Source organism: Crocodylus siamensis, chromosome 13 (assembly GCF_052110815.1).
Source record: "Crocodylus siamensis isolate JL-2025a chromosome 13, ASM5211081v1, whole genome shotgun sequence".
Taxonomy (NCBI): Eukaryota; Metazoa; Chordata; order Crocodylia; family Crocodylidae; genus Crocodylus; species Crocodylus siamensis.
In genome coordinates, this window is record NC_143407.1 from 31825192 (window position 1) to 31839556 (window position 14365).

The 14365-nt window shown below is 38.2% G+C and overlaps 1 protein-coding gene across 6 annotated transcripts in view; it reads left to right on the forward strand.

The window, feature by feature from the left end:
* NF1 (neurofibromin 1) overlaps positions 1-14365 on the forward strand; it is a 143516-nt gene that overhangs the window by 18691 nt on the left and 110460 nt on the right. For all 6 annotated transcript variants that reach the window (XM_090026303.1, XM_090026305.1, XM_090026307.1 and 3 more), the window contains exons 5-14: positions 138-244; positions 545-612; positions 947-1022; positions 2611-2768; positions 3564-3737; positions 4419-4541; positions 4807-4881; positions 7546-7677; positions 11952-12086; positions 13247-13360. In XM_090026303.1, coding sequence (XP_089882429.1) covers positions 138-244; positions 545-612; positions 947-1022; positions 2611-2768; positions 3564-3737; positions 4419-4541; positions 4807-4881; positions 7546-7677; positions 11952-12086; positions 13247-13360 — 1162 coding nt within the window. The remainder of the gene's footprint in view (positions 1-137; positions 245-544; positions 613-946; positions 1023-2610; positions 2769-3563; positions 3738-4418; positions 4542-4806; positions 4882-7545; positions 7678-11951; positions 12087-13246; positions 13361-14365) is intronic.

The window sequence follows — 14365 nt, forward strand, 5'->3', positions numbered from 1 at the left end:
CCTGAGTCTAACTAAGTTCCATTTAAGAGTTAGGAGAGGATCCTGTCCTGATGCCTTTAATATTCACAGGTTTAACACTGTAGAAATGAGCACTGCTGACACCTTTTGTTTTGGTAAATTACTTTTCATATTTTTAGATTACAGGAGCTGACTGTGTGCTCGGAAGATAACGCTGATGTTCACGATATCGAACTCTTACAGTACATCAGTGTGGACTGTGCAAAACTAAAACGACTATTGCAAGGTAGGCTGAGATCTGAACCTGTATCTGTAAAGGCTGATCTACATAATTTTATGCTGCTAGACCTAGGTATAGTTAAATTGGTGCGTCTGTATTTGCATAAAGGTGCTTGTTGCTATGTATATTGGTTTCGAAATAATATCATGTGCTAAAGCCATTAACGTTATAATTTGTTTAAAGGTTTAAAAAAACTCCAGCTATTTGGCCCTTTAGATACCTTATTAGGATGAATTAATGCATACTCTACACTTGGTTTGAAGGAAAAACCCTTTTAACAAATACTGAAATATTTTATTGTTTCAGAGACAGTGTTTAAGTTTAAAGCCCTAAAGAAAGTAGCTCAACTGGCTGTTATTAACAGTCTTGAAAAGGCAAGTATTTTACCATTGTTATATTTGGGCCTGAATTTTTTCACATTGTTCCTCAGTTATTGATTTGAAGGCTCATTCTATCTTTTAATTTGGGAACCTGTAAAGCAGCATAGTTTACACAGCAAATCATCTGTTTCGACACCTCTAACTTACAGGAAAGTTACCGTTTTTTGGGTGGGTGGTGAAATTAAATGACACTATAAAAACAGTGCCTGCTGACTCTGAAGGGTAGAATAACATCTCTTTGCCCCTAGAAATTGATTTCCTAAATTGAATTTATTTCTTAAACAGATGGTTACGTATGCTTAAAGATGTGTTGCCTTGTCTTTTGTAGGCATTTTGGAATTGGGTGGAAAACTATCCTGATGAATTCACTAAACTGTACCAGACACCACAGACTGATATGGCTGGTAAGGAATAACCAGCCACTTTAATATGTAGTTTTTGAAAGCTGATGTGGATTTGTCAGGTTAAGTTATCACTGCCCCCCCACCCCACCCCCATTTACTTTGAGAATTAGCAGTGTCAATGAATTTTGAATGTGCCTTGCTTTTGGGGCAGGAGAGATGCTTTTTTGTCTCCTTTGGCAGTACAGAAAAAGATGTATGCTTGCTTGTTTCCCTGACCCACAAGTGGAAGTGGGTGATAAGAGGTGGGGTCTGGATGTTTTCCTTTAGACCTTTATTTTGGTGCACATAAGTAAACAGCACAAGAATGCAAAGTGTACCTTGTAAACATATAATAATGGGTTTACAAATACACATTAAGCCCCGATACAGGGAAAGTATGCCATCCTGACCTCAGAATGGGTACTTAGACCTTTTGTGTTAAGTCTCTTCTTGAATAAGAGTAGATCAAAGCACATGTGTAAATGCTTTCCAAAGTCATAACAGCCCAGTGTAGCCACAATGGCAAGGTCAGACATGGTTGCAAAACACAACTGTTTCCTCTGTGTAGACCAATCCAGGCTACTTCCCATCTGTGTTTTGTTTTTTCCCTTTCTACCTCATCCTCAAACTTTGTGTCAGGTTTTCTGCATATACGGATACTCAAGGGATCCTTTTAGTTTCCATTTATTCCACAGGAAAAGTATGGGTTTGAACTCTGAATACAGGTCGAAGGATCTGTTGCTTCTGTATGCACATGTTAATATTTATGGCTGCTTGCAGACATTAAAAAACCCAAAAAATGGCACTTTACTTTAAATTTGGCATGTTCCCATTCTGGGCCCAGCATATGCCCAGAAGAGGCAGCGTGTTAGTTGGACCTGGCTAAACTGATGTCTGTACGGATTGGGTGCTTTTGTGGGGCTTTTTGGGTGCTTTCTTCTAATAACTGATTGAATCCGCTTAACTAGAGGTGCCAAAAGGCCCAATCTATACAGACGCTGTAGAGCCAGGCTGAAGCAGGCTGGTAAAGCATGTTGTGCAGGGGAGTGGTGGGGTGTGTTTTTTGTTTTTGTTATTTTAACGTCTGCAAGCAGCCGATGTCACTTGTGCATGAGCATATTTTCCACTTAAATTATACTAGCACTTAGTGAATTGATCATTCAGAAAAAGAATGACTCCTCAATCATTTAAAAAAAGGCGAAATATTTAAAGCATATGTTTAACATTTGTGCATGCAAATTACAGTGCATTATGGCATAGGGTTTATGATCAGTCATTTTTTTTGTCTTAGGCATTTGAATTGCCCTGTCTCTTTCATTTCTTAATTTTTCTTCAGGCAGTACCTAGCCCTTGCATAGCATTTCTCTTTCGTGGATAGTGTGCATGTCTGAAACACCACATAGCAGTAGTTTTAATGCATAAATTATGTGTTCAGCTTTCCTGTTCTTATTTCTTTTGTTTATGGAACCTAAGTCCTAATGTTTGTAGTCCTTTTTCCTTTGAGTGGTAATGTTCTTTGCCAAACAGCAAATGTAAGCTAAACGTAGCAGGGTATTTTAATGTTATTTTTTCAACTCTTTGGTAGTCATGTGGGTGTTTTTAAACGTAGACTGTGCAGAGAAGTTGTTTGACTTGGTGGATGGCTTTGCCGAAAGCACAAAGCGGAAAGCAGCAGTTTGGCCACTGCAAATCATTCTTCTCGTCCTGTGTCCAGAGATCATCCAAGATATAGCTAAGGATGTGGTGGAAGAAACCAAAATAAACAAGGTGAAGAAAATGTTGTCTTAGTCAGTAGACATCCAAGTTATAGAAGTGCTTTGTAGTGGCATGCTACATGGAGTTTTGAGGTCTTGAGGACCTTACTTAACCTTTTGCTTTCCCCACCCTCAAAACCTTGTGTAATATGCATTTTCTGCTTGACAAAGGTTACATAGATATTCTGGTGCAGAGCAATAAGTCACTTGCTTATGGAGGTGCTAAACAAAATTTTACCTAAGCACTCAGCCCTGTCAGCCTTGAGACCAAAGAACTGTCAAGAGTTTTCAATCCTCATATTCTGCCCTGCATGCTTTAGTCAAGTGTAGCATTACTTTTAGTGTGCCTACGTTGTACTTGCTTTGTTTTTGTGATATATGAATATGTAGCTTACAAATGTAATACTACAAAAGGAATAGAATTTGATGTGGCTACAGAATTTTGCAGTTAAATAGTGGCAGTCATCTGTTTCTGTAGCATCCGGGCCAACCACGATAAAACCGAACGCATGGTAATACCTTAACACAACTGCAAATGGTCCAAAATTAAGTTCTGTAATGAATAAAATGTACTTTTCTAAACTGATTAACCATAGTATTTTGAAACATTAGATAATACCATTCAAATCAAATACTTGAGTTTCTTTCACTGCCCCAATATCCTTCTTTTCCTGATTCCTCACTAAATGTCTGGAATATGTTTTTTAAAGGCATGTATTTAAAGCTATAAAAGCTCTGTCGTGAGCTCACCAAAGGGGTTATAACTTTTTTTTTTTCTCTTTTGGGTTGGTACATTTGAATTCTGCAGAAACTGTTTCTGGACAACCTCAGGAAAGCGCTGGCAGGCCATGGTGGGAGCAGACAACTGACTGAAAGTGCTGCTATTGCTTGTGTTAAACTGTGCAAAGCATCTACATACATCAACTGGGAGGATAACTCTGTCATTTTCCTTCTGGTGCAGTCCATGGTGGTAGATCTCAAGGTAAAGAGGAGAAGCTTCAGACTTGGAGCTTATGAGGACCTCTGTGTCTTTTCATGGAGTGTTTTTTAAGACTCCTTTATCAGAAAGCTCTGTGTCTTCTAATATTAGAACTTCTCTTCTATTGCAGTTTATTTGCAGTCCTTAATTGTATCTCACATGCTGCTCTGCCTGTTGACTTGATACATTTCATTTCCACTAAATGCGGCATGGTTGAGAGAACGGGGGGATTTTATTTTCGTGCAACCAGTGTCCTGCAAGCACTGTCCTGTAGTGCTCAAACCTGCCCATTTTTTACTTTCAGAGCATCCTGTTAACTGTAGGTAATACAACAAGTAATGAATCCATCAACGGACACCCTGCAGTGACTAAATGGGTTCATTAAAAATAAAGGGGGCTAGTCTTTCACTCTGAATTTCCTGGTTAGTGTTCATTAGTTAAGATACTGTCTATGAAAATCCATGCTTAATGTAGATCCTTTCTTCAGGTTTATTAATGTTTAGTTAATATTAACCTAGTTAAAACATTAACAAGTTTAAGAAACAACAAGTATTAAGCAGATTTTTTTTTTTTTTACAGTGCAAGTGTTAGGAGAGAGCAGTCTGTTCTCTGACTTCTGTAAATGTATTGGTATATTAGAATTGAAAAGCAGTAACCTCCATGCCCAAACCTTTTTTTGTCTAGAACTTGCTGTTTAATCCGAGTAAGCCATTCTCAAGAGGTAATCAGAATGCAGATGTGGATCTTATGATTGACTGCTTAGTTTCCTGCTTCCGCATAAACCCCCACAATAACCAACATTTTAAGGTGAGGCTCTCTTTTCAGAAAAGCAGTTTTTCCTGATGATGTAGACATCAGGGTTGGGCTAGCAGCATCTAGAAATTCATAAATAATTGTGTAATAAAATCTGTTCTTAACTGGTTAGACATACTTAAAAATGCCATTCTTAGTGTTGTTTTAGTATTGCCATTGTTTTTTAACAACCTAACAATTTCCGATGTTCTGCTTGATCTGATCCGAGAGCTGTTAAAGATTAACAGTATTCATAAATGGCCTTTTTTTTTTCTTTTAGATCTGCTTGGCGCAGAATTCCCCATCACCATTTCATTATGTCTTGGTAAATTCACTTCACCGAATAATCACAAATGTAAGTTTCAAAATGAAAGTAAAATCAAGTTTCAAAGTTTCAAGTGAAATCAGTTGGACAATACCACATTTCACTTGAGATGAGATCAAGAATGGGCTTTTAATTTGAGGCTGTGTGTTCAAAAGGCTTAATTAATCCAGAGATTTGTGATTTCTGATTAGGAGTCCAACTGTTGATATGGAAGGAGTTTAAACAGTGCTCAACAGTCTCATGCTACTGATTCCTTCACAGGCAGCAGGGTTTGCTCATTAATAAGCAATGCAATTCAATCCCCTCTGTTCATCCATTCCTAGGTTAGTTTCCCCTTTTAGGTGTCTCCAGCTCAGTTTAAATGTGCAGAAATGTCAGGATAAAAATATAAGTTTTATTTTGCTCCTTTTTGTATTACATGTGCCTGTAATTGTCATGTTACTATTGCATAACAAGTAAGTATAGCAGTCTCATTACAGCAGTTCCTTTACTTCCCCAATCCTTTTATTCTTTTCAGTGCAGCCTTCCCGGGGAAGCAAATTTCTTACTTGTAGTATGGCAGTGTTTAGGGGCCCCAGACACAGACCAGAGCTCCGTTGTGCTTAGGCAAATGCTTCCTGTCCCAAGAAGCTTAAGAGTTTATAATCGAAGATAAATGACAACAGGTGGCTGCAGTGAACAGCTGGGGGGACTTGGTATGGAGTAAAAAGGCAAGGCAGCATTTTTTTTGAAGAAGTAAAACCTCCTAGAGCAGAGTTGAATCCAGTCCAAGTAGATGTTAGTACATTTCAGCCCTACAAACTCCAACTTTGAATGCCACCCATCTCTGCCAGCACTGTGCTCTGCAGGAAAGCCATGCAAGTTCCTCGAGAACTACTCCTGAGCTTTTCTTCACAGACCTCCTGTAAGTAGCCCCTTTCTTCACTGAAACTTGAAATTTGATTGCCATGTTAAAGAAACAAAACTACACATTGAACTTGGATTTATCTTATCCTTTTAAATAAAAAGCAGTTTGCTTAAATTTGGTAGAATAGACCATGTGCCCATGCATGGATTGGGAACTGCCCTGAGGCTGAATTTGAGCCTTTTGGACTTTCATGCTAAAACAGAACTTTAGGCATGCTTCTCTGTCTTTGATATGTGACCTGTACTTTTTGCATGTTTGAAAGTAGCTTCTAATGAAGCACAAATCCAGCAGGAAATAAGATCTTTTGCAATAACTCACTCTTCCTACAAAAGACAAAGAAAGCACAAGGTAGAAACAAATATAAACACTGATGTCATTCTGACCTAGTGAAGTAGGGGCATGGAGGTGAACCCTTTTTCAAAAGGAACATGTCTCCTGCTGCAGACAGTTGCATCTGAAATTGGATCTTAATTAGCAACACTTCATTAATTTGGCTTGCTTCCGTAATCTCTTTGCCGAGTTGTTTCCAGAGATGGTTTTGGAGTCTAAAATACTCTGATCTTGAAATGATGACTGTAAAAGATGAAAGATATATGAGCAAGTTGTCTGGCTTTTGTTTAAATAGATTGTGTTCATTTTTGTATGACCTGCTGCATTATATTCTTACCGTTATTTCCATAGTGTTTAAGGTGGCCTCACTACAGGAAGTAAAGAAGGGTGGGATGTTATGTTGATTAAATCCATATATCTGTACAGTATTATATATAACTAACAATTTAAAGGTATGATTTGGGGGAACAGCTTCTGAGTCCGGTTAAAAAAAAAAAAAAAGACCACAATAGTATTCTCAGGGTTTGCAGTTGCTCATGTAAATATGCCACTGCACATCTTAAAATGCAACCGTTTGCTTTTATAATGTTTATGAATGGAATGGCAATGTTAAATTGCTATTCGGTTTTCTTCTAATACTCAACAGTCATCTTAAATTAACTTACATAACTTAGAACTTGTTACCATTCTGAGAGAAATTTGGCCTGAGAATAATACAAAAGTCTTAATATAGATAAGCATCTAAGTCAGGCCATGGCATCAAGTTCTAGGATGTAGAAATAAGTTGGTATACTAGGGAGTCAGGATGAGGTGACTGTGGGAGTAATTTTTCTTTGCAACAACAAGGTGCAAAGAATTTTCATGCAATTTGCTGCAATTTGTTGTGCAAATATTTGCTTTCCATACTACAGTTAATATGTCATGCAATAAAGCTTAACAGAAGTTAGCAACTGTTTATGTTCTCCAGAAATCTTGCTAGCTTTCAGTATGTTTCAGTTTCTAGTGAATTGAGTGCATGATTGAACAGTGAAGTTAAAAGTATTATTCACTTATTCTGTATTTCTTCTGGCGTGAGCCCTTTCACAGTTAATTTCTGTAACGGTTTGTTGTATGTACGAGGTGGCAGATCATAAAGGAGACAGCGTAGTAACCAACTACACTTTAAATTATTTTGTGTGAAATATAATCTAAGCAGGTATTACAGATTGAGTGCTTAGTTAGAGGAGAGAATTAACAAATCTTCTTTCAAGACTTTATTCATGTTCTTCAAAATAATTTAACGCTTCTTTTTTCCCCCCCTCTTTCTTCCTGCAGCTCCGTTACGTTAGTTGCATTTGCCATGTGTGCGCAAGGCTGTAGCTATTTTGAAAAGAGATTTTTAAAAAATTTAAGGGGACCACATGTGTATCCTGTTTGCTCCTTTAGACAGTGACGCTAACAAAATGTGTATTTCCTAGTCTGCACTGGACTGGTGGCCCAAGATTGATGCTGTTTACTGTCACTCTGTGGAACTCCGCAGCATGTTCAGTGAAACGCTTCATAAAGCTATACAGGGTTGTGGGACTCACGCGACAATTCGGATGACCCCGGTAAGGTTTGGGCTTGTGTGTTTTAAGTTTTGTTTCTTCCCCATTGCTTTTTCTGTGTCTCCATTCCATTCCTGCTATTTTATTCATCAACTTTAGTCTGGAAAATAGAGCAAAATGTAACAATCCCTGAAGCAACAGAGAGCTGTACATGCTCTGTAAACCTTGCAATATTTTGTATTTTGACAAAGGCTTTTTAGTGAAACAGTTCATGATGATTGTTCCTTCGTTTTTGTGCTGTTTTGAAACTGACAACAGAGAAATAACCTTTCATCTGTAATGCAGTCTTAACTACCCTTTTAAGTTGTCATGCTGGATTCAGGTCTGGGCAGCATGACCCTTTGTGCATAATCAGAAACATTTCTTCTATTATTAAACAGTAGAATACACCATAGTAACTGCTGTATTTTCTATGTTGATCAGCAGGAGTTTTTACTTTATTTTTTTCCCTACTTGTCCTGCTTGCTTTCTCTTCAGCATGTTGACTGTTTGGTCCTAGTGACAGCCCAGAAATAGATATCTTCAAGCATTTTGAAATGAAGTGTACATTAATCATTTTCTTTACCCCCCACAAAACCCTCCCCACAAAAACCCAACAAAACTTCAATATATAGCATAGATTAGTTTGTAATATTATATCTGAATGCCTCTTAAGAAGGTCAGAAGCATCTCCGCTGTACTTCTTCAGTTCCGAATTGAGGGTTTTCTATATTGTGCTGAATTAATTCATTGCTTTTCTGAATTGCAAAGATACCATGTTCAAGATGCTTACTTTAGCAGAAGGCCTAAATGCTACATGAAAATGAAGTATACCTAATTATTAGGTATAATTTCAAAGAGTGATTAGAACAGCTTTAGGTGAAAGTTGTTGAATACTGTAACTGTATATATATTCGTCTATTGAGAAAATAGGAAGGGTACTGTACATGGCGACTCTGACATTGATTGGTGGTGCTTTGTCTTCTGCTTCTTATTTTCTGCTTTTATTGGCTGCTGTCGCTCACATGATCAGATGCCAACCAGTCACTGTTTTGCATGGCAGTGGGCCTCTGTTGCTGTAAGTATGACCCATTGTAACTACCACAGAAAAGCCTTCATTTTCTTTGACTTCTCTGTGGATAGTTACCACTGTAGTCACATCACTTCATTTCAGATGGAATATGTAGCATGTCTTGCATAAAAACATAGGACTGGAAGGGACCTCGTGGGTCACAGTCCAGTACTATTGCAGGCAGTCATGTCATAATCCCTTTCATAAACTGATCAAGCTCCATCTTAAAAATGCGAGGTTTTTGCTCCTCTGTTCTGTTGAGAGGGCTGTTCTAAAACCTCACTCTGATGGTGAGAAACCTTCTAATTTCCAGCCTAAATTTATTCATGGCCAGTCTATACCCATTTGTTCTTGTGCCAGTATCGTCCATTAGCTTAAATAGCTCCTTTCCTGTTCTGATGTTTATCCCACTCGCTGTATTTGTAGAAAGCAGTCACTTCCCGTCTCCGTCTTTTTGCTTTGCTTCACTTATTGACTGTATCAAGTGAACAGATCATTTCACAGATGAGATTTAATTAAAAGGCTTCTTTTCTGTTGTGCTTTTCTTTTTGGAAGTCATGAAAACTATAATTATATAATAGGGACGTGTGAAATGGGCCGTGTCCGATTTGGATTAGTCCTGAATCAGGGACAGTGACTCGATTCGTTGATTTGGATCACTGTCCCCGATTTGATTCAGCCAGATTTGAATCTGAAGATTCAGTGCTGATGCAGAGAAACAGTGGTTTGGCCATAGATGCAGCTTTAAATGTTTTTTCTACATACCTCGATGTACCTGTGTGACTCGTGGACGCTGCGATGCTGGGGCAGATGGGAGTGTCCCACAGGAAGGTGTGTGTGTGGGGGGGTCCCCTGCGTGCTTGGCGGTGAACCCAGAAGTGGACCAGAAGTACTGGGTCTGCCGCCAAGTGCACAGGAGGGCCTCCTTGTGCCCCCCTGGTTTGTTGATGAGCCTCAGGGGGACCCTGGGTGCCCCCCCAGACCCAGGAGGCACCAGTTGCTGAGCTGGGGGAGTGTGGGGAGGGGCAGGGCGGCGTGCTCCCTGGTGGACCGGAAGGGCTTCTGGTCCACTTCCGGGTCTGCTGCTGAGTGCACTGGGGAGCACCCCCACGGTCCTGTGGGACCCGCCCCAGCATCACAGCATTCACAAGCTGCCTGGTACCTTGAGATGCATAGAAAAAATATTTAAAGCTTTGTCTATGTGTGAATCGCCGAATCTCTCCGAATCGATTTGGAGGGTTCCGATTTCAGAGAGATTAAAGGGTCTCCTGATTCGATTTGGATTTGGAGATTTGGCCGCCGAATCAGTGACAAAAGCTTCACACAGCCCTATTATATAACTAGTGGTTTCCTCTTGTATGACAGTTGTCAGTTTTGTGGGTCAAATGATTTAGTTTATCTTTCACATCAGAATAAAATTTTCAGCCAAGTAATTTAGGATTATCAAATTTCAAGTGAAATCAGTTGCACAATACCATATTTCACTTGTGAGGAGATCAAGAATGGGCTTTTAATCTGATGCTGTGTGTTCAAAAGGCTCATCTATTGAATGAAAAGTGAAAACAAGGCCTGCAACTTCAGGGTTCCTGTTTGAAGGACACTTTTTCAAAGAGCAGTTTTTTCTACTCTTTTAATTGCTGTGCTTAAATCTCTAAAGGACCTGCTATGCAGTCCTGTTTTGGGGTGCTTTGTTCATAGTCAGCAAAAATGCTAAAAGATTTGAAATGCCATCATTAAAATACAGTTAAACACTTTTTAAGAGGAAAGAAAAATAATGCCAGTTACAGGATACATGGGACAAAATTAGTAAGCACATGTCCAATTTAAATTAGAAGCATGTAATCTTTTGTTCCAGGATTTAACTATTTTATATGTTTATTGCTTACATTGTGGTCACACACGGGAAACCTACCCATGAACCAACATTTACTATGATAGATGCTATTCAAATGGGATAATCTTTTTTCCAAGGAGTCGAATCTAGCCAAAATGTTCTTTCTTAGTGAGTTTAAGAAACCATAGCCAGCATACAATAGTATTTGCATAGTGTTAGGTATGTCTACATTTTTATAGCATTGGGGCATGCTTGGAATTTTAAAGTTTTTGGAATTAGCAACATCCATATATTTGTAAGATGCAAGATGTGCCTGTTTGCTTGGTGCATAGGTTTTAGGTTTTATAGAGATGCATTCTCTCCCTTACTGTGAATAAGGATGGCGGAATCTGATTTGGTTCACATTTATGTTTCATATCTAAATTGCAGAGGCCCCCTTGTGAATTCAGATGAATAGAGGCCTTGGAATCTCTGGTACAGAAGAGGAAGTTGAATGTTGTATGAGTAGTATTTCTTTAGATGAAGTTAACTTTCTCTGATATTAAGCATCTGTTGATGGGACTCTACACATTTTATTAATGATGCAGCAGCATCTGGTGAAAGCATCAAGACGTATTTGTAAGAAGAGAAATAACCCTGCTCAAAACATGGGATTAAATTAGTGAGAACCCAGAAGCTCTTACCTAAAATTGTGTTTGTTTTTATTAGCAGTAAAAATAGTCAGTTTACATGCCTGTGCTTTAATTTTGTTCCTTTCTTTATGAGGTTTTGTTTTCTGAAGGATAAAAGGAAAAATGATTTTTTTCATACTAGTGTATCCATTGATTCCTCCTGGTTCTGGAAGAATTTATTCCCTACAAGTTTCCCCCACTTTCTAAATATCTCCAGGTTAAATTCACCAATGTCTTATTTATTTATTTTTGGCCAAGTATACATTTAGAAAAGTCATAGCATATTTTTAAACAAGCTGACTTATACTATATAAAACATTATATTACAATATTACATGATGTCTGTATTTCATTGAATTTAATGCATAATTTTTAGTTGTACTGGGCACGTCTACATGAGACGCTGACTGCGCAGTAGCTTGCTACTACTGTGTGGCAAAAGCTGTGCTTAAAAGGTGTTTGCTGGTGCTACTGGACAGTAAGTCTGGTTACCATATATTTATTTATTTAGTACTTGCTTATACAAGTACTAAATAAATGCGCAGTAAACCACTGCATGGTAGTGTCTCTTGTAGACATGTCCATTGTGTACAGTAGTTATACCCTCATGCATTTTTGACTATATATAAGGATTACATTTTATAAAATGTTAAATTATCAACTTCCTGTGTTTTTAAAAAAAAAAATCATACTGACAAATGGTATCATATTTTTTCCTTAGAGTCTTACATTAAGAGAGAAAATGACCAGCCTTAAATTTAAAGAAAAACCCACAGACTTGGAAACCAGAAGTTATAAGTTTTTGCTATTAGCCTTGGTAAAACTGATCCATGCTGATCCAAAGCTCTTGCTATGTGTAAGTATAAATGTTACTTCTTGCATTAGTGATATCTTTTGATGTTCCAAAAAATACTGAAAAGCTTTTCAGCATTTGTGTGATCATTGAATGCTGCTGAAATTCAAACTTAAGTTTCTGAAGTACCAAAAAAATAAAATCTGGACAATGAGTAAAAATAAGAGCTTAAACACAGCATGCCTTCCTCCAGGTTACTGCTCCACTCCATTCTTTCACCCCGTTATTATGCAGCTGGGAAAGGCAGCCTTACTTTTGTCACTTCTTGTATAAACATCAGTGACATTCTGGTCCATTTCTTTTTATCGGTGACAAATGCTGAGTTGAACCAGGGTGGGCTGCATGGGTGGACCTCAGCCAGCCATCTCAGTCCTGATCAATATGGAAGGAGAGGCAACAGATGAAATACCAGGAAATGGAGTTCTAAAGAGAATTGGAGTGAAGTTATAATAAGCAAAATGAACCTAACAATGAAGACTAGAACAGGGGAATTAAGTTGGTTAGAGAAGAGTATTAGGAGAATGTCAGTAAAAAGAATTAGGCTAAAAATCTTGATGAACAGAAAGACAAAAATACACTAGAAATAAGGGAATTAAACCCCAACTTCTATTGCTGCATTCTTTTCTTTGATGTTTTATGGGAAGTGCACTGGTGACTTATCTACCATCTTTTTTTCCCCAAAACTGTCACAGAGGAAACATGAAAGAAAACAGGGAGAAAAATAAATCCATCAGGTCATGATTTGGCTTTAAATTCATGCTGTAATGAGTATTCCGTAAAGTTCTTTGCAAATAGTCTTTTGAGAGTCAACAGCCCCCAGTATGGGGATCCACTGTGACCACAGAGACAGAAATTTGCTTCAGCTATGGTAAATGCACATCTTGAGAACTCATCCATGTGCTGTATTAACCAGCAGCGAAACTGATTTTACTGAAATCGAGTCTCATAGACAATGTCAAACTTTTTGCCTGGTTTTTGCACTCTTCAGTTTGGAAAAAAAATTCTAGATCGTTTAAAAGAAGTGCCAAAGATAACTTAACTTAATTAAAACAAACAACTAAATGCTGTTTGTGTGGGTGTGTAAGGGCTAATGCATTCTAATGGCAAGTAATATGGCCAATTATAGAACAGTTTTACTTTTTAAACCATTTTTCTGGTTTTAGAATCCAAGGAAGCAGGGGCCGGAGACCCAGGGTAGCACTGCTGAATTAATTACAGGACTTGTGCAACTTGTTCCACAGTCCAACATGCCAGAAATAGCACAAGAAGCCATGGAGGTAAGGCCTGGGCATACACACACGGGATGATTAGCTTGCCAACTACCAGGTGTATCAGGATTTTTTGTAGAAGCTCTGGAGTACTAATTTGTGTCCAAGCTTTTGTGTTGTTTTAGTAGCTTTGATTCATTTATTTTTTTTAAAATGTATCTTCGGCTGAATGTTTTATAGCAGAGACTGAAATAAAAGTTTTCAGGGGTGCAGTAGGGAGTTTGCCTTTTACATTTTTCCTGTCTCAGAAAATCATTCATTCCTTAGTATGGCAGGTCATTACTAATTAGTATCTCGTCATCAGTGTCTTTGAGACTGATTTTCTTATGTTTTTGTTACTTCATTGTAGAGCACCCTTAAACCCCTCCATCTGTCCTTCATCTTCCCCAATCCTTTTAAATGGCTTTGAGAGAGAGATTCACCCTCTTCTTTTGTGGGGTGAGAGGGGTTGAAGTTGAGAGGACCATAACAATTATTATATTGCTTGGTGATTCAGCAAGTGGTAAGGAGATGGCAAGACTTCTAGGCAGCTTCTGCCTACACTGAGTAAACTTCTCAAACCAGAAAAGCTGAGCAAGCTGCAGCTGTCTAGCAAGCAAGACAGTTGATTTTTATTTCCAAGACTTTTTATGGTATCAGAGCTATGCTTCTAAGCAAGTTTCAAGTTCAGCTTCAAGTATCTATATATTTTCATACACTTAAGTATATACGATTTTCAGATACATTCCCAGTGCAAATTTCAACTTTTCTGTGTGTGGGGGAAGAAGAAAGGTATCCTCTGTTCTCATTAAATTTTGTTGGCTTGCTTTAATATGAGACTCATGTGCCACTGGATCCATTACATATGTCTGTTTGTAGGATTTCTGTCTTCCACTGTTTTGGATGGAAAAGCCTGAAGATATTGAAGGAAAAAGTAAAGCAGTGTATAGTAATGGCTATTCCTGCTTAGTTGATTTTTTTTTTTTTGTAGCTAAACTGAAGTCTGCCCATAACATTTCCAGCAAGAGTCATTGC